General features: G+C 39.3%; 1 protein-coding gene and 1 long non-coding RNA gene across 2 annotated transcripts in view; one reads left to right on the top strand and one right to left on the bottom strand.

Moving 5' to 3' along the window:
- Positions 1 to 6,066: 6,066 nt before the first annotated feature.
- LOC138353101 (uncharacterized) lies at positions 6,067 to 13,584 on the top strand. The gene is made up of 3 exons (XR_011223048.1): positions 6,067 to 6,185; positions 6,311 to 6,420; positions 13,454 to 13,584. It is a non-coding gene; the product is annotated as an uncharacterized lncRNA (long non-coding RNA).
- The window catches only part of LOC123770688 (putative sodium-coupled neutral amino acid transporter 11), a 39,007-nt gene continuing 31,128 nt past the window's right edge, over positions 11,488 to 19,366 (bottom strand). Inside the window, exons 4-10 of the mRNA XM_045762779.2 lie at positions 15,850 to 16,059; positions 15,483 to 15,633; positions 14,910 to 15,011; positions 13,479 to 13,623; positions 13,210 to 13,297; positions 12,858 to 13,108; positions 11,488 to 12,391 (exon numbers count right to left, since the gene is read on the bottom strand). Of these exons, the coding sequence (XP_045618735.1) occupies positions 12,131 to 12,391; positions 12,858 to 13,108; positions 13,210 to 13,297; positions 13,479 to 13,623; positions 14,910 to 15,011; positions 15,483 to 15,633; positions 15,850 to 16,059 (1,208 nt within the window). The 3' untranslated portion in view covers positions 11,488 to 12,130. The remainder of the gene's footprint in view (positions 12,392 to 12,857; positions 13,109 to 13,209; positions 13,298 to 13,478; positions 13,624 to 14,909; positions 15,012 to 15,482; positions 15,634 to 15,849; positions 16,060 to 19,366) is intronic.

Consider the following 19,366-nt stretch of genomic DNA (forward strand, 5'->3'; position numbering starts at 1 on the left):
AAGAACTGAAACTGTTGGTTCTTTTTGAAGACTGGATGCCCACCTTTGAATAGATGAGGGGTCACTGGATTGTTTCAAGTACAAGTTGAACATAAAGGTGGCAGTTTGTGACGATATGAATAGCTGTTTTATATAGTCCAATAGACCTTCTGCCGTGACCTTTATAATGTTCTTATGGAAGAATATAAGAAGATGGAATTTGTGAAAATTTTAAGGAAGAACAATTTTGTTTAGCTTATGCAAGACAAAAGGATGTGAAAATTTTAAGGAAGAACAATTTTGTTTAGCTTATGCAAGACAAAAGGATGTGAAAATTTTAAGGAAGAACAATTTTGTTTAGCTTATGCAAGACAAAAGGATGTGAAAATTTTAAGGAAGAAAAATTTTGTTTGTTAAGCTTATGCAAAACAAAAGGATATGAGCATGATAATTGGAATGGAGTAAGTGTTTTAAGAACAGGAGTAAACGAAAGTGAAGATAATAAGGAAGGTGCATCAGTTGTATTAAGAGCAAACATTGTTTTCCAATGCTGCTTTAGGTAAACTTTTGTTTCAGACTTTTCACATATGTGCCATGGGGTATGTAGTGTAGGCCTACTCTGTTTGGGGTGGTGAGCTCAATGGATTTCGTCAGGATGAACTATTTTCCTGTACTATATGGAAATTATTCACACTTTATTTCCTGGTAATGTTTCAGTTATGAAGAGTTGAGGGAGTTACTGCATATCTTGTTGTGTGCACTAAGGTTATGTTGCCTTGCTGTTCTTGTTTTCAGCGGCTCGGTTGAATTGCCACTTATTTACAAGCAGTGGTGATACCAAGGGTTGGTGAGCACTATCTGTAACATGTGTCTGCCTCTTTACTTGGCTCCCAAGAAATTTGAAGTAAACATTACAAATACCAGAATATAATGGATAGAAATAACCTTGTAGCTGCTTTGAGCAAAATTGTCTCTGTTCATGACAAATGAATTCATAGTATGCACAATATTGTTAAAAATAGCAGACTAAATACAGTAATGATCATGAATAATCATACTATACAGTACTGTACTGGAAATTTCTTAAACTTCCATTACCTTAGCCATTATTTCTGCCAGCCCCTTCACTGCTCTACTTTCAAAATCCTGGGATTACTTTATTGATGTTTAGAACAAATTCTGAACTCCATACTGTATTCTGTTACTTCCCCTAGATACATTGATCCTTTGTGCCCTAAAGCATTAACAAAATCAGAACAATACACAGTACATGACCTAAAGCAGCCATTTAGGACTGTATTGGGAATTACTCAAGACTAAAAATAATTCCACTTAGGTTAGTGTTGTGAGCCTAAGGCCTGTCAACCCCTAGAGAGGGTTATTAAGGCCACTACAATAGCCTACTGATTAACCAGCAAGCATACTTTAGTCTTGAACTTAGTTCAGGACTAAGGTAAACTTGATAAATTGTGTACACCTCTCAGGTATATTAATGTCTTTCCATTAAGGGTTACATACTCATGAGGTCTGCTTACAAACCTCAAGCTATAGGTTTAAGTGCTGTCATCTGATAAGCATGTGAAGCAAGAGTTTGCCCTGATTGGATGTGAGGTAATTCAATCAGATCAAACACTTAGTTTGCCTGACCATCAGATGACAGCACTGCTTATGTGGGATTCATCCTTTCAATCAATCTTTACATACATCCTGACTGCGCTACCAATTCAAGGCTAATATGAAGCGATTTAACAGGATTTCTGATTTAACTGGAAGCTGAAACCTTTAAACAGTCATTAGCTATTCCATTCACCTGGGCTCTAGGGAAGACAAACTGTGAACCCCACGTGTGTGTGTGAGGCCGAGGCTCTATCGACCGAGCTATTGAGTAGTCTTAATAAGGAAAGATTCCAGAAGCAGCATCCTGCTGCCAAATAGTCATTTTATAGTCATTAGCTAAGTTAAATATTATAATTTACACACTTATGATGGGTGAGGAATCTTAAATTTTAGTTGCCTTGAGACCTGGTCAGAGACCGGGGCTATGGGGTCACTGATCCACAGACTCATCGACAGGATACTTTGGATTAAGTGCTTCATTGCCCATACTATCTTTAAACTGTGGTGTCTTTTATGGAGATTAGGGCACTTTCTGCATGCTGGTTCTATTAAAGTGTAGCTTAAGATGTATGGCTCAGATTCTTATGTGCTTGGGGATTAGCCACAGTTTTCTGTCCTCACCAATGAAATTAGGAATAGTTTACCATTTTTTTCAGGTGTGTGTGATTATGATTACAAGATTTTAAATCACATTGACATTTTCAACTCAAATGGTATCGATACGTACTCAACACCCTAACATATCCCCCCTTATATTTATAATAATAAAGAAAACATTAGAGAAAAAAAAAATAAAAAAAGTTGCTCAATTTCTATAATTACATTTTTTCTGAATATAGTTAATTTGTTGACCAAAGAAATTTGCAAGTTCCTCATCTAAAGTGGCTTTCATGATGCTTTGCACTTTAGTGATCAATTGATTCAATCTTGGTTGAATATCGAAAGAGTGCAGGATAGATCATGCTGAGGATTAAGTGCATGTCTTGCCTTGGCCTTCATGGCTATGAGGCTTGAGAATCCTGATTTATAGGTACAGTATTCAGTTTTATTAAAGCAGAATTTTTGTTTTTGCAACCCAGCTGAGAATCTTATTTTTTGGTTGGCCCCTGACATGCATTTTTGACCCAACTGTGCTTTGTAAACTTGGATTTTTTAGAATTAAGTACCCAGTATTACAGTATACTGTGTATTGATCTATCATGACTTGAAGCTTTTTAAAAGTATTCACGATAAATTTTTAATATCCAAGAAACGAAATTCCTGAGAAATATCTCGACTGAAATGATTTTTAGTTGATATTTCATATTTTAGGTAAAAATTGAACAAGTATTTTTAAATATAGAAATATATTTTAGACAAAATTTAAATTTATTTTTATAAATAAAATATTTGATTGTAGATAAAATTCAACAAGACTTGAAATACTGTATAAAAAGGTTTCAAATAACTTTTTTCAAGATTATATAATTTTTTACCTTTTGACGAATGAGTAAATTCTTTTTGTTGAGGGTCTATCATAATCCATACAGAGCAGAATTCATTCATATTGTTAATGGTTATGATACAGAATACAGTATAGTATTACTGGGTAGTTATTCTTTCATGGCCTATTCTGTTGTGCATGATGCAAATAAAAGCAAATGAATATTACAATTTTTAAGAAGGTCTAATTCATGTACACTATAATCTTCTCCACACAAGCTGAATATGGTATGGTATATGAATTTTTATAGGCATATTCTTAATATTCTTTTATTGCCCTTTTTTTAATATAATCCACAGATTCTGATCAGATATCTACATAATTTAATCTCTAATTAATTTTATTAAATGGAGTTAATATGCACAGGAATTGTTTATTCCTGTGCTTTTGCATGTTTAGCATTATAGTTTACTCAGGCCGGATACTTGGAAGATTACCTGTCTGCAGGGTACAGGCAACCAAAAATTTTATTTATTTATTTATATATATATAAAAGAAGGTACATTGGGTTTATGAGAGTACATAGCATAGAGGTTTTTACATTCTTGTAAAGCCACTAACACGCATAACGTTTTGGGCAGCCTAAAACTTTGCAGGTAGCATGCAGCCCATTTTCAGAGTGGGCAAGATTTTAGGTCTCTCATACTGTGTATGACTGGGGCGGCAACATATATACATTTGTTTAAATTGATAAGTTTTTATCTTGTTGCTATAATATTATTGCATAAAGTAGAATATATATTAGTGATTTCTAGCAGTCATTAGTTTCTGTGAAGGATGGTTATATAGTCCTTCTATGCTACGTGTAGTGACAACTTAAGTGTATGTTGTCATCCAAGATGACAAATTATGGAAGTATTTTGACGTCTTTTCGAGTGTACTTCCATATTATAATTCTTCATTATGTAGACCTATTTGCTTGTCAGATAGGTTAAGTTTCTTGCAATAATCTGTGTTCTGCTTTTTTACCAACTAAAATTTGCTTGTGATAGTGTTATTTTATGTCCCCACTAACAACAAAAATATAAGATAATATTTTTGATGGATCAATATCATGAATGAGACAACAATAATGATTTGCAGTATTTTGATCAAAATAATGTAAATTTATATACTCTATGATACTGAATGTTTGTACTTTTTTATAATATAGATTTTTATATTGAATATATGTTATATTGTTATGTTCAACTTTTTTATTTACTATCCTATACTGTAGTTGAAAAAAGTACGTGTATACAAAAAAAGGAAAGGGGTGGAATTTGCATCTTGCTCAAAATCGATTATATTCGGCAGCCAAATGTATAGGTTAGTTGTAGCCTAGACCAAGGGCTACAACATGGAATATGGGCCAATCTGATTTGTCCAAAACTGATGTTCAGAACACCACATATGCTTTATGCTGGGTTCAGCATACCAGTCTGCCCTTTTCATTTCGTTTCTGTCAACTACATTGCACATAGTGACTAGTGTTTTTTGTTTATCTCCTGATCATTCTTTTTTTTAGTAAATTTGTAATATACACCTCAGTTCACGAGTTCAATTCAAGTTTAGCTTTACAGTTGCAAATGTGTTTGAGTGCATTGCAAATGGCCGCCACCACTTGTTTAATGTACTCATTTTCATCCTTAAAAAGTTTCTTGTGTGCCATGTGTATCACGGTGATGCCCCCCTCTCCATATTAGTATACATGTATACATTGTTAATTATGTGTATGTGAGCACTAAGCTCACGGAAAGTTAGATTTGGTCATGTTGCTTTCTTTGTCGGCCCGCTACAAAATTAATCATGCAATATGACTTCCTTTTTTTTGGGGGGGGGGGAGAGATTCAACAGTCCATCTTGTTCAAGTTCAAGTATGTTTATTGAGACAAGAAAGAAATGCATCTCAAAGGGATAGGGATAGAGTAGCTTAGGCTATTTCTACCCACCAATCCATCTTGTACTTCCATGATAAAAGAAATTATAAGTGCTGTAATAGGTAACGTAGTTATAGCCTGTTGCCAGATTGGGCTAGACATAGCGAATTGAGCTACTTTTGAAAACCCGGCGGAACTTTATTTAAATATTTAATACTGTTATTTTTGGCCTATTATAAAAATAAATTGAGCATCTAATGTTAAGAAAATCAAAGATTGACTATTTATGCATTTATAATGTAGTGTACTTACCTAATTGTGCTTGCGGGGGTTGAGCTCTGGCTCTTTGGTCCCGCCTCTCAACCGTCAATCAACAGGTGTACAGGTGCCTGAGCCTATTGGGCTCTATCTATTTAGTGTGTGTAAATAACGAAGAAATTAACACGATGAAATGTAGTTCTCATATATCTTCTCTCGTCATACCCATAAATATGTTATTAATTTCTTCCTACCTTTTGAACCGTGTGGATTAATTCCTTAGCTCCCCACCTCTCATTAAAATGCTGCTGAAGAACCTATGCTGATTAATCTAGCTGAGTTTACATTGAACATCTACAGCTTACCAAAGAGTATAATGACCTCGTCAAATATGTATTTTCGAGAGGAACTCATGTGAAAATTAGTGAGAAATCGAATGGGAAGGGAGCTTTTCACATCAATTTTGAAAATCAAAGCATATCTTGAAGAAAATGGGACTTTTCATTTGAACCACCCATGTCTATGCTAAAAGATGATCATGCAATATACAGGAATGATGTTGTTGATGCAGAAGAAGACTTTCTTGACAATAATAATAAACATTGATCAACTCTGAAGATGTGGAAGGACAACACACCCCACAATTAGGCTTCACGCAGTAAATATGGTGAATTATCCTATTATAGCATTTTTTAAATTTAATACCTGTAATGATAATATTAATAAAACCATTAAATCATGTAGTGTATCGGGTAAAGAAGAGATTGGGGCTTTTGTTTTTACAAATTCGCGGCTTTTAGACCTTTCCGGCTCGCTAGATTGAGCAGCTCATCTGGCAACGGTGGCGAGGTCATCCCCAGCACAGCCATGGCGGCTCTCACCATGGGCAGACGTACAGCTTCTACTTCCTTCTACACTCTCCATTTATACATATTGTTTAACTTGAGGGAGCAAGAAAATGAGACTAGGCACTTCCTTCTTAGTACCAGGTAAGACCGTTATCAGGAGAAAGCGTTAATTAGAACAGTATAAGTATATAGGAACAGTACACACAGAGTAATCTCACCAACAGGAATGTATCAATGAGAAATATATAGGCACTTTTCTTATATAGGAAGAGGTACGTGAGGTCAAGTGAGAGGAGGCGGTGCCGTGTGGTGGGGGCAGCCAGCCTGACCATAGTTGGCAGTGAGAGCTGCAAGCATTTGGCACTAACTTGTCACGGTAAGTGAGAACTTGGATCACCACGTTTGAGTTCATGTACGTCTTGACCTATTTTAACGCTCATTTACAGGCTGGAATAATAATATATTTCTTCAGTGACTTCCTCAGCACATCCAACGCTCTAACCTGGCCAGAAACGTACAAACCCAAGCCACCCACCTAACCTAACCACCCGATGCTTAGAAAACTTGGTTAGGTTACATTCGGGCAGTTTAGTATGTGGTTTTTCTGACTTGACAACTCGATAGGGCTGATGACGGAGCTTATGAGTGTCATATGGCTCATAAGATTGAAATCAAATTTAAAAGGCATATACAGGCAGCTGCTATTTATATGTACACAAACTCAGTCACTCGGCTCAATGCTGTATTTCTGTGTTGTAGCAACTTCTGCTACATTATTTATTTATTTATTTATTTATTTATTTATTTATTTATTTATTTATTTATTTATTTATTTATTTATATACAAGAAGGTACATTGGGTTTGTGAGAATACATAGCATAGTATTTACAATCTTGTAAAGCCACTAGTACACGCAGCGTTTCGGGCAGAAATTCTCTTGCTATTCATGTATTTGACAAATCAAGACAATTTCTTATTAATAGATGTCCATAGAATCATTAATAATAATTCTGTCTTCCTTTCTTTTGTGTTTAGAAATTAAGCTGCATATTTTCAGTTCACAATATGTGTTAATATTATGTATTTAGGAACATTCTCAATATTTTATAATGCCAATGTTTTGATGATGTTTACCCGAAGAATGTTTACATGGGTTGCTTGGCTAGTGGACATCGCAGTCGGGTCACTCAAACAAGGTCCCGGGTTTACTCCCGTGGCGAAACAGAAACGCTTAGGCACAGTTTCCTTTCGCCTGATGCCGCGGTTCACCTAGCACAGTAATCCAGTGAGCACAATATCCAGATTGATGACTTAACGTCGATTTACCGTTACTCTAGGATACTGCATCCACTGGGAAATAGGCAACTGTTATGGATTTCATGTTGTGTAAGTCAGTAGTTAGTTATTGTAAGGTAGATCTCGCTCAGACTCTAATTAGCAGGCTTCCTGGCCCCAACTGTGGCAAATCAGGAGTCACAATTTCTCTCCGTTCTCGGGGACGTGAAGTCTGTACTTGAGTCTACCGAAGTCCCTCTAGGCCAAGTACTGTGTTGTTAAATGTACTCATTTAACCAAGGATGCCACCCACAATAGTGGCCTAACTCTCGGGGTATCTATTTACTGCTAGGTGAACAGCGGCTTTAGGTGAAATGAAACGTGCGTAACCATTTCTGTACCGCCCGGAGATAGAATCCAGGATCCTCGACTGTGAATCGAGAATGCAGACTACTGAACTATAGAACCACAACTGTCATGAATGTCAGGTACAAAAAATAAACTACTGGAGAAAAATATGAAACAATTTATATAGAGTAGAAAGGCATACAATGAAAACACTGAAATGTTAAATGTGGATAAATTAAATAAATAACAGAAATTTATACATAATTATTTTTAAGTATCGCCCATCTCGCTGTCATAGAAAATGGCTATATTCATACCATTCTTTAGATCTAAGAGACTAGACTAGACCAGCGTTTCTCAACCTTTTTTTTATCCTTGTGGAAACCTTAAAATAATTTTCACGTCTTTCATGTCCCTGCATACAAATTATGTCTATATCAATCTGTCTATCTATATATATATATATCTATAAATATATTGATATATCATACTTTTTTATATACAGGGGTACTTACTACCTCTGGTTGTGTTTGTAGGGACCCTTAGCCTCGAAGAAGAGGATATGTAGCACCCGGGGGGACCCTTGTAGGGCTTCCGCGTGTACTTCCATATATTGTCTTCTCCTAACACCCACTTATATATATTGTAACTTTATTTTATTACAAATTTATACAAAAGAGGAGTTACAAGCTTGGTTACAATGTTCAAACCTGTTATATATATATATATATATATATATATATACACATACACATACACATACACATACATACATATATGTTTGTGTGTGTGTGATAAAGCTGCATGAACGTGCAAGCCGTAGATCACTAAGAACTTTATTTGATCCGGCCAGGATTCGAATTTTTTTTAAACTAATTTAGATAATGAAATTTGCTTCTCTAATGGGAATCCTGTGCTTGTCTTTTGGTACCCAAACACTTAATTTGGGATCGAACTTTAAACACGGATTTAATTTTCAACTGGAAGGAGCCGATTTCTTTGTTTGCTCTTGACGCTAGTTAAATAAAGGGAAGGGAACTATCGGGAGAAAGCGCCAAGCCACCACGACTATATAGCACTTGGCTTGTTAAATGAGAAAAAGCTTTCTCTCATACCTCTCGTGGGGGAACCTCTGTAGTGACCTCTCGTGGGGGAACCTCTGTAGTGACCTCTCGTGGGGGAACCTCTGTAGTGACCTCTCGTGGGGAACCTCTGTAGTGACCTCTCGCGGAACTCTAGGGCTCCGGGGAACCCTGGTTGAGAAACACTGCTCTAGACATAAACATTTTGAAACTAATTTCCCGGGTTGCTTTAAATAGCCTTTCCCACGGTCTGTATATTGACAGCTCTATGATTGCATTATCACAATGCAGTATATATTCATATCAGTAACGATATATATATATATATATATATGAATGAAAACTCACACCCCAGAAGTGACTCGAACCCATAATCCCAGAAGCAACGCAACTGGTAACTACAGGGCGCCTTAATCCGCTTGACCATCACGGCCGTCAAAAGGAAGTGATAGCCGAGGCTATTTGAGCCACTTCCCCGACGGCAACTCGGATGGTAATCTTGGGCATGGTAATCGGGGAAGTGGCTCAAATAGCCTCGGCTATCACTTCCTTTTGACGGCCGTGATGGTCAAGCGGATTAAGGCGCCCTGTAGTTACCAGTTGCGTTGCTTCTGGGAGTATGGGTTCGAGTCACTTCTGGGGTGTGAGTTTTCATTCGCATATAGTCCTGGGGACCATTCAGGCTTGTTCGCATATATATATATATATATATATATATGTCGTACCTAGTAGCCAGAACGCACTTCTCAGCCTACTATGCAAGGCCCGATTTGCCTAATAAGCCAAGTTTTCCTGAATTAATATATTTTCTCGAATTTTTTTCTTATGAAATGATAAAGCTACCCATTTCATTATGTATGAGGTTAATTTTTTTTTATTGGAGTTAAAATTAACGTAGTTATATGACCGAACCTAACCAACCCTACCTAACCTAACCTAACCTATCTTTATAGCTTAGGTTAGGTTAGGTAGCCAAAAAAGTTAGGTTAGGTTAGGTTAGGTAGGTTAGGTAGCCGAAAAACTATTATTTCATGAAAACTTGGCTTATTAGGCAAATCGGGCCTTGCATAGTAGGCTGAGAAGTGCGTTCTGGCTACTAGGTACGACATATATATATATATATATATATATATATATATATATATATATATATATATATATATATATATATATATATATATATATATAATGTATATATATATAAATATATAGATATATATAGATATATGTGTGTGGAATATGTACTTCCATAAATATTTGAGACACAAATCACAATACTGGACCACTCAAAATTGCAATTTTGACAATTTATTTATTCAAGCAAACAACACCCAAATTATTGTTATTCCTAAGAACTGTAGTAATGTTTGATGAGTGTGACAAAGACACAAGAGCACAGTGTAACAACATGGAAGATATCACACCAACGACACGGAGACGGAGACTCTCTTTAAGAGTTTAATCTGACACTCAGACAGTCGTCTAGTTCAACACACTAAGACGTACAAGCAGGTGCAGCAGGGGCTTCCATGGTTGCCTTTCATTTCTGTAGACATTTATGTAGGAGTATATCAGTAAATATGGTACTGATATTGCAATGACTATTAGTTAATGAACTATCAGTAAATTTGGTACTGATATTGCAATGACTATTAGTTAATGAACTATCAGTAAATATGGTACTGATATTGTAATGACTATTAGTTAATGAACTATCAGTAAATTTGGTACTGATATTGCAATGACTATTAGTTAATGAATCATCAGTAAATTTGGTACTGATATTGCAATGACTATTAGTTAATGAACTATCAGTAAATTTGGTACTGATATTGCAATGACTATTAGTTAATGAACTATCAGTAAATTTGGTACTGATATTGCAATGACTATTAGTTAATGAACTATCAGTAAATTTGGTACTGATATTGCAATGACTATTAGTTAATGAATTATCAGTAAATTTGGTACTGATATTGCAATGACTATTAGTTAATGAACTATCAGTAAATATGGTACTGATATTGTAATGACTATTAGTTAATGAACTATCAGTAAATATGGTACTGATATTGCAATGACTATTAGTTAATGGACCTTTTTTGGTGACTTAGAGTATGATACAGTACACCTTAGAGATGTATTTAAAGGGTGTTATGGTGTATAGATGGTCGTATGGTCACACATTATACTTGTGATAACTGCTACTTTACACCCCTTTTCTTAAAGTGCTAACCATGGACGCCCCACTTTTCAGATGACACACCCCCTGTATGCTGTGAACTTTGCACTTCGTTAGTCTACTCTGTCGAGCAAATATCTAAATCGTTATGACGAGAAAGTTTACACGAGTATTGAAGAACATTTCTTCCCTGAATGTTCAGAAACACTGACAAAATACCCATCACCGAAGTGGTCACAATTTGTGTTTTGCATTTCCAGATTTTCTGCTTTTCATATTTTTGAATGGTGACACTATTGAGTAGTGTGTTGAGTGCTGGGGAGGGTTGGTATCCAAGACCATGTATACAGAATCTGGCAAAATGTAAATAAATATGGACCGCTTCGGGCTTGGTTATCTGGAGGACACAAGGTACTAGGATATTGTTAAGAGATCAGGAGAGAACACAAGGTATCTGAAGCCTGCACCACATGGTACACAACCTAACCTTGCTACACTGAGTTATATATATATATATATATATATATATATATATATATATATATATATATATATATATATATATATATATATATGGAGGGGTACCACACCTCTGGTGCAATTATAGGGACCCACAGCCTCAGAGAAGGGAACACAGAGCATTCAGGGAAAAACTTGCCATTTAACTCTGAATACGTAAGAGTGTTCGCTTCTAAACCCCCCCCCTTTTTAAATGAACACTATATATATATTATATATAATATTTTTATATTTGTATATCACATCAAAGTTTACGAGTACCTTCACTTCGCATACAAAAGCAGCTAGCAGTGACTATACAATGGGTGAAAGCTTACTAACCTACACGTGAATTCTTAAACTAAAAGAAAAAAAGAAATGCTGAGGCATTTGGCAAAGTGACATTGCTGTTGTCAGCAACATTGCAGTTAAATTTATCCCTTATTGTTATAGCCAAAAAATTAACTTAAGTCTTCCTGCGTTATACAATGAAACCGTTTATTTAAATTTATGTGAATACAATTTGGTGCTCTGTAAATTTTGATACGTCAAAATACAACCATTTTAAATTTCAACACGGGATTTTGAACATTGGACAGTATAATACTTAAGATTTTTTTTTTTTTCGCAAGCAAAGCCTTTGTAAGGATCCCTTAGTTCCCCATTTTGGCCATCTGTAAGTTGAACCTCATATCAAAGCTTATACATTCAAGAGTTTTAATTCAATCTGTGTGTCATTTTCTGTGGAAAAGCAGTAGGGCATTTGGATACCATGAGAGCACTGTGAGAGAGCAGATATATTGGTGAAGAGCGAGACCATGCCAACGATCATGGAGACAACACCGAAGGTAGCAACACCCCAGGCCGTCCACTTGTTGCGGGCCCACGGCGCCCCCTCCTCCACCTTGATGTAACACAGGGCTGGCAGGATGTAGGCCAGCGGTATAGCGCACATGATGCCCTGAGAGCGAGAAACATGCCCCTATATTTGGATTAAATCTTAGAGCAAAAGTGTCATTAGTGCATACCTCTGTTCTTGTCTTTCCTGTGGGAGATTTCCATGTCTCAAGATTTTTAATGTGTAAGTAATTTGGATGCAGAAGTCTAAAGGTTTGCAGATATTGAGATTTTTTTCATTAATATTTAAAACCCACTTTTCCTATATCACTCTCCAATGTTCTCCTGACAAATGCAAATGATTATGGCATGCAAAATCTTTCTAAAGCCAGAATAACTGAAATGCCAAATGGTATAAACATTTGATGAGGATAATATTAATAGATATTACAGACAATACCATGTAACAGAGACTGATCCGATATCACAGTATTTGCTCTGGAGAGAGAGAGCTCTGATGACTGTCTTAAGGCAACTTCGCAACACTGGCGAGTGTGTTTAGATGAGACCATAAGACCCAAATCACTTACGTTAACCTCGAGGACAATGCCAAGGCAGTCGGTGGAGAGGGAGAAGATCATGCAGAGGATGGCGATCAAGACAGAGAGAGCTGCATGGCGGAAGAAAGGCTGAGGCTGGTACTCGCGGAAGAACCCGGTCTCCAGGACGTCTCTGGCCACGAAGCACTCGATAGGGAAGGTGAGGAGTATAGTGACGGCGTAGGCCCCACGACAGATATTCATCAGGTCGTCTCCCCAGCAGTAGTTCTCAAACACATCACCTGGAGGTGACGCAAAAAACAGAGGTTAGAAGATGATGCTTCTCTATTATGGAGCAGAGGGAAGAGGGAGAGATAACTGGCGTAGTCAACTCTGAACCTACCTTGTGTATAGCCGGTGAAGGTGAGGTAGCCGGCTACAGCGAACACAAGACTCAAGATGGCGGAAGAACCGATGCTGATGTGAGTCACCTATGGGAGAACAAATATATAAACTGTCATCTGACATTGCAGAATGTCAATGTGGTTTCCTGGATTGACAGTGGAAGCGGACTGCGATTTTTGATTTCCGCACTGGGAAATATGTTACATTTTTATAAAGCTTAATGATATTTTCTCTTGTTGCAGTGTGGTGGAGGAGAGCATTGCTCACCTTGTTCCAACGTTCCTGGGTGTTGTCAGCGAGGGACTCGTAAACAAGGAAGCTGGAGTGGTGGCACATGAAGGCGAAGCTCATAATACCGATGGCCGAGGCGAGGTTGCTGCCTCCAAAGTTCCACGCATCTTCTGTCGTGGGTCTGGCCAACAACCACACAAGATCAGACCTCGCAAGTTACAACTGCTTGCTTCTCCTTATATAATACTTTATACACACATATATATCTTCCTTATTACATGTTTACTCTAACAGTAGCATTAATTATAATTACACAACACTTGATATTTGTTTCAAAGACTAATCAAGGTAAAGAACTACTACATCTATGAGAGAATGTGTCTGTTCAAGGTCGGGGGCCTCCAAACTTTGCAAGATGACTGGTGATTGTATGGAGAGTGTCATAGGGTAGTTGGGGGGGGGGGGTCGATCCACATACTCTAAGTGGAATTAACGCCTATTGCGACCAACCAACGACTCCTATGAAGTCTGAAATGGATGTTTGACCGTGCATAGTGTGTTTAACAGTACATTTTACGGTCGCTATCGTTGATACACCGTCGATAACGTCGAGTAAACGTCAAAAGTCTTGATTCAACGTCGATAACGTTCATTCAACGTCGATATTATTGACACAACATTGATTCAGTGTTAATATTATTGATTCAAAGTTACTCGAGTATCTTGACCACTGGGAGCGAGGGACAGAGAGAGAGAAGTAGGGTGGTCAGGGTCATCTACAGTGATGCAGTGTGTTGTGACAATGGTTACAATGATGAGGCGTGATGGGGAATGTGTAGAAGTGTGGTGCCGGGGAGTGTGCACGTTAGAAGAGAGAAAAGTGTGTGTTGGGGGGGGGGGGAGGAGAAGAGATGAGGAGGGTGTGAGTGTGGGGGGAGGAAACCTAGAAGAGTATGTGGGAGAAGCAAAGAGTCGACCTGGGGGGCTGTTGGCTAAAAGGCCGTGCCTTTCTACTCCATCAAGTAGAAAATAAGACACTATTGAGACAATAATATCTTAACAATAACTTATTAATAACAGTTGCATTATCTAATACAACTGTTATTAGAGAGTTAGGCCACTCACAAATTAAAAACCATGGGGGAAAATTTAGGAATCAATGTAAAACAAACAGGTTTACCGAGTGTAAATCTTGTCTTATTTTACAGTCAAAGCTTTGTAGAAGGTGTGAGGTCATGCTAAACACCTCAGACAACTCTGAAAATCACACCCAACTGTATTAATTGAGAAGTTTGTGCACGCGAAACGGACAGTAAAGTGCAATGTAATTCTTGGTCAGGTGATGAATGAAGGTGAGCAGAGAGCTGTTGCAGGATGGAGTACTTAGGCGGGAGAGCTCTCATGAATCAAGGTTATGATGAGTATCGTAACGGGTGCCACAAAAGATATCAGGTGGGAGAGACTCACACTAAGTCCTTCATAGTGGCCAGGCGGACCAGCATGGCCACGGCGATGGCCACTATCATGGCCACTGACACCAGGGATATCTTGGCCAGACGAGTGATGTTCCTGAAGACAGACACGGGCTCTTAGTAAATTGTTAATTACTTAATAATTATAGTTGATATTAGATAGCCCAATCCATCCCTGCCCCACCCTTCCCTGCCTCATCCTTCAGTTCCCCACCCTTCCCTGCCTCATCCTTCAGTTCCCCACCCTTCCCTGCCTCATCCTTCAGTTCCCCACCCTTCCCTGCCTCATCCTTCAGTTCCCCATCCTTCCCTGCCTCATCCTTCAGTTCCCCACCCTTCCCTGCCTCATCCTTCAGTTCCCCACCCTTCCCTGCCTCATCCTTCAGTTCCCCACCCTTCCCTGCCTCATCCTTCAGTTCCCCATCCTTCCCTGCCTCATCCTTCAGTTCCCCATCCTTCCCTGCCTCATCCTTCAGTTCCCCACCCTTCCCTGCCTCATCCTTCAGTTCCCCATCCTTCCCTGCCTCATCCTTCAGTTCCCTATCTTTCCCTGCCCCACACCACCCACCGGTAAAGGGAGAGAGGGAGTGTGATAAGAAGAGTCGTGGTAGCCATGATAAACTCTCGCCTCACCAACACCGATTCAGGGCTGATTCCAGTGACCCTGATGAGCACCTTGGTCAGGGTGTCCCCCACGATGATGTTGTAGCTGATGAGGGCTGTCCAGCGGGGGAGCCAGAGTCAGATGAGGACGGCATGAATAGAAAGAAATATTGAGACAGTAATCAATACCCCGTAGACAGGAAAGGCAGACATACATATAATTCCTCTTGTTGGGGATAGGGAAGAAAATCCCAACTTGTATCAAAGTCCTATTTAAGAAAACAATATTGAATATTTGAGGGTGAATATGGAGAGTGTAACGCCTCACTCACAGATGAACGGGTAGAGAAACTGGAGGCAGGAGGTGAGGACGAAGCCAGGTTTGCCGAAGGCGGCTCTGACGAGGTCCTGGTAGGTGTTGATGCCGGCGGTGCGGGCGACGGCGATCATGAGGCAGAGGGCGGCGTCGGTGATGACGGCTACCAACACCAGCAGCAGCAGGCCCACCCCGAACCCCGCCTCGTGCAGCGCGAACGGCATCCCTGTAGTGGGTGGAGTTAGTGCATGGTGGGGCAGGGAGGTGGGTTAGCGCATGGTGGGGCAGGGAGGTGGGTTAGCGCATGGTGGGGGCAGGGAGGTGGGTTAGTGCATGATGGGGCAGGGAGGTGGGTTAGTGCATGATGGGGCAGGGAGGTGGGTTAGTGCATGATGGGGCAGGGAGGTGGGTTAGCGCACTGGGGAAATTGATTCTCTCAATAATAATATTGCATATTATACTCCTCTAAATAATATTGCATATTTTAGGCCTAAATCAACATGCAAATCAATATACAGTCATAGCATTATACAGTCACATATAATTATATCATCAGGTAATTATATGGGATTTTTGGAAGGCTTAGTTTCCGTTGCCGGTGGATTTAATTCAAGGGACGTTATACTAGTTATTTTTATGTAAAGTGTTGTATATATTTCTCCTACATATGAGCTCCTTAATGTGTCAAATTATTAATATATAACTGAAACAGTATCACCTGAATGGAAGATATCCTTAATTGACTGATTACAATTATTATTTATATATTTAGCTTACAATTTATTGCATATTCATACTCTTGAAAGTTGGAAAGGTGTTGTTGGAAAGGTGTATGATGCGTTAACAATACCATCGGCCACGGTCTTGGGGCTGGCACCTGTGGCACCTGTGGCACTGTGTCTAAATGACGCCTGCCATGTCCTTATTTGGCGACGGTGAGCTCTGTCCAACCACATGGGCTGGGCGGTAGAGCGACGGTCTCGCTTCATGCAGGTCGGCGTTCAATCCCCGCGACCGTCCAAGTGGTTGTGCACCATACCTACCCTCCCCTCCCCCTCCGTCCCATCCCAAATCCTTATTCCGAACCCTTCCAAGTGCTATATAGTCGTAATGTCTTGACGCTTTCTCCTGATAACTCCCTCCCCTCGCCACCAACTATAATATAATCACGTGATCTGTACACCAGTGATGTATATACCAGTTATATATATATACACCTGGGACATGTACACCACGGATATATACACCAGGGAGGTGTATTTCGCTTCCCTGTATATGGAAGTTTATTTTACTGCTGAAGTATATTGTGAATAAAAGTATGCTTGCTGCTTGGTCAGTCAGCAAATGTGAGAGTGATAATAACAATCTGTCCTCAGGTTATGGTCGTCCAAGCCGCGCCCGACCCCTAACACACAAGGTTATGGTCGTCCAAGCCGCGCCCGACCCCTAACACACAAGGTTATGGTCGCCCAAGCCACGCCCGACCCCTAACACAGTCACCAACCTCAACTTACAATGTAATGAAAAACATTTTCTCAAATCTAAATCATTATTGCTACATACAGGTATTGTAATTTTGACTTTTAGTTAAGTGTAGGTTAGGCTAGGTTAAATAATATTTTAGTTCTGTTGGCAATTATTTGTATCTGCAATACGCCGCCGAAGCATTTAAAGTTGTGCGATTCGAACACATGTGGTGAGCAGAGCACGGTTCGAGAGATGTTCGAACGCCATCGCTTGCGAGTATCGTGAAAGAGTTTTTCAGTCATAAACAGTAGGTTTGGCGGCTGGTTTAACGAGAATTGTTCCATTGTTTATGCAAATGGGTTGTATATAGATATTCTTTGGATCTGGGCACTGTTGAAATCATTCATGTTGCACACCAAATGACGGCCAGGATTCATTAGACATTTACGTGTTCACCTACGAGACCTGAGCATATTTTCAATCTTGGCGGCTTAGTCTCTGGGACCAGCTTCACGAAGCAGTTCCGCAAGTACTAATGAACGTGTACATGTTTCCTCAGTCTTTGACGGCTTTGGTTGCATTTATTAAACAGTTTACACGCATGAAAACTTCCCAATCAAATGTTGTTATTGTTATAAACAGCCTCCTGGTGCTTCGGAGCTCATTAACTGTTTAATAATTGTAAACAAAGCCGCCAAAGATTGAGAAAAGATGTACAGGTTCGGAAGTACTGGGATAACCGCTTCGTGAATCTGACCCCATTATTAAGCAGTTTACGAGCTCCGAAGCTCTACGAGATTGTCTGTAACAATAATAACCTTAGGTCGAGACGATCTCTTAGCATTTCTAAGCTCAAACTGTTAATACAGACTAAGCTACCTTGGTCGACGAAATATGAAATAAGTGGCCAGATAAATGCTTGGTGAATCGTAGCCAAGACGTGCAACTCCCCATAGCAAGGATGACAACTTGCGTCCCGCCCTGCCATTGGCTCCCGAAAGGTTGGTGGAATATTTTCCGAAGCTTTACAAACGGGTCGAATGTTTTGACGGTACGCGAAAATTTTGATGGGACTAGGCAAACCCAGGCAAGAAATTTGCTCAGCGAGCCCACGTCGGAGACAATCTTTTTGGGCAGTTTAATTTCTTATCAGCGTCAGGAAGATGAGGATATTTGTTCGTCTTGGAGGACTGGTAACTGGAGGACTGTAAGTGTTCCCGGAACGAGTTGTTGAAAGATGGTTCCCCTTGCTCCCAGTTACACACTACAAGACGCCACTGTGTAGGTAGTCATACAAGGTGAGTTATGTTCGTGTCTTGCTGGGAAGGTTCTTTCGCGTCTTCCAGTTGTGAGCGGCGATCAGCGAGGCTGAACTTTGACTTCTGTTACAGAGTAACTTCGGGGGTCCAGGCGGCGTGTGAAGGGCGAAAGACATGGTGTTAGTAATGGTATTAGAGCCCGAGGGGACTCGGCCGGACTTGCACCTGAATGAATTACCGTCTGCTGCCGCTGTTGAGCTCTATAACGTTAAGAGGCACGGAAAATGTCATTACACAAGGTGAGACAATTTTTGTTCCTTGGTAGTGTTATTACCTAATTATTTAAAACTGTTACTCCTCACAGGCTTTGCTCTTGTGACCAAGACAGTAATATGTTAAAACTTGCTGAAAAACACTTTTATAAAATAAGATTGTTTAACGCGTTGTCGGCCTTCTGACCCTCGTCAGAGCAAGACAAAATTTATTGAAATTCAACAAACTTCAACAGAGCAAGAAATTAAAATGTTTGGCTCTGATGATGGTCACGCGGCCGAAAATGCGTTAAGCAATCTTTTTATTTTACAAAGTGTTTTTTTTTTTTCATCATGCTTGAGCATATTACTGTCCTGGTCGCATGAGCAATTTCCGAGCAATGAGAGCCATTTTCAATACTTTTGGAGTCGTAAAGAATTAGATAATACTTGCATAGATTATTTTTACCATATTATGCTTGCATCAGGTATAAAGATTTGTTCGGAGATATGGGGTTCCAGGGGCTTCAGAGATTTGATCAATATGATTATCACT

This window comes from Procambarus clarkii, chromosome 56 (genome assembly GCF_040958095.1).
Source record: "Procambarus clarkii isolate CNS0578487 chromosome 56, FALCON_Pclarkii_2.0, whole genome shotgun sequence".
Taxonomy (NCBI): Eukaryota; Metazoa; Arthropoda; class Malacostraca; order Decapoda; family Cambaridae; genus Procambarus; species Procambarus clarkii.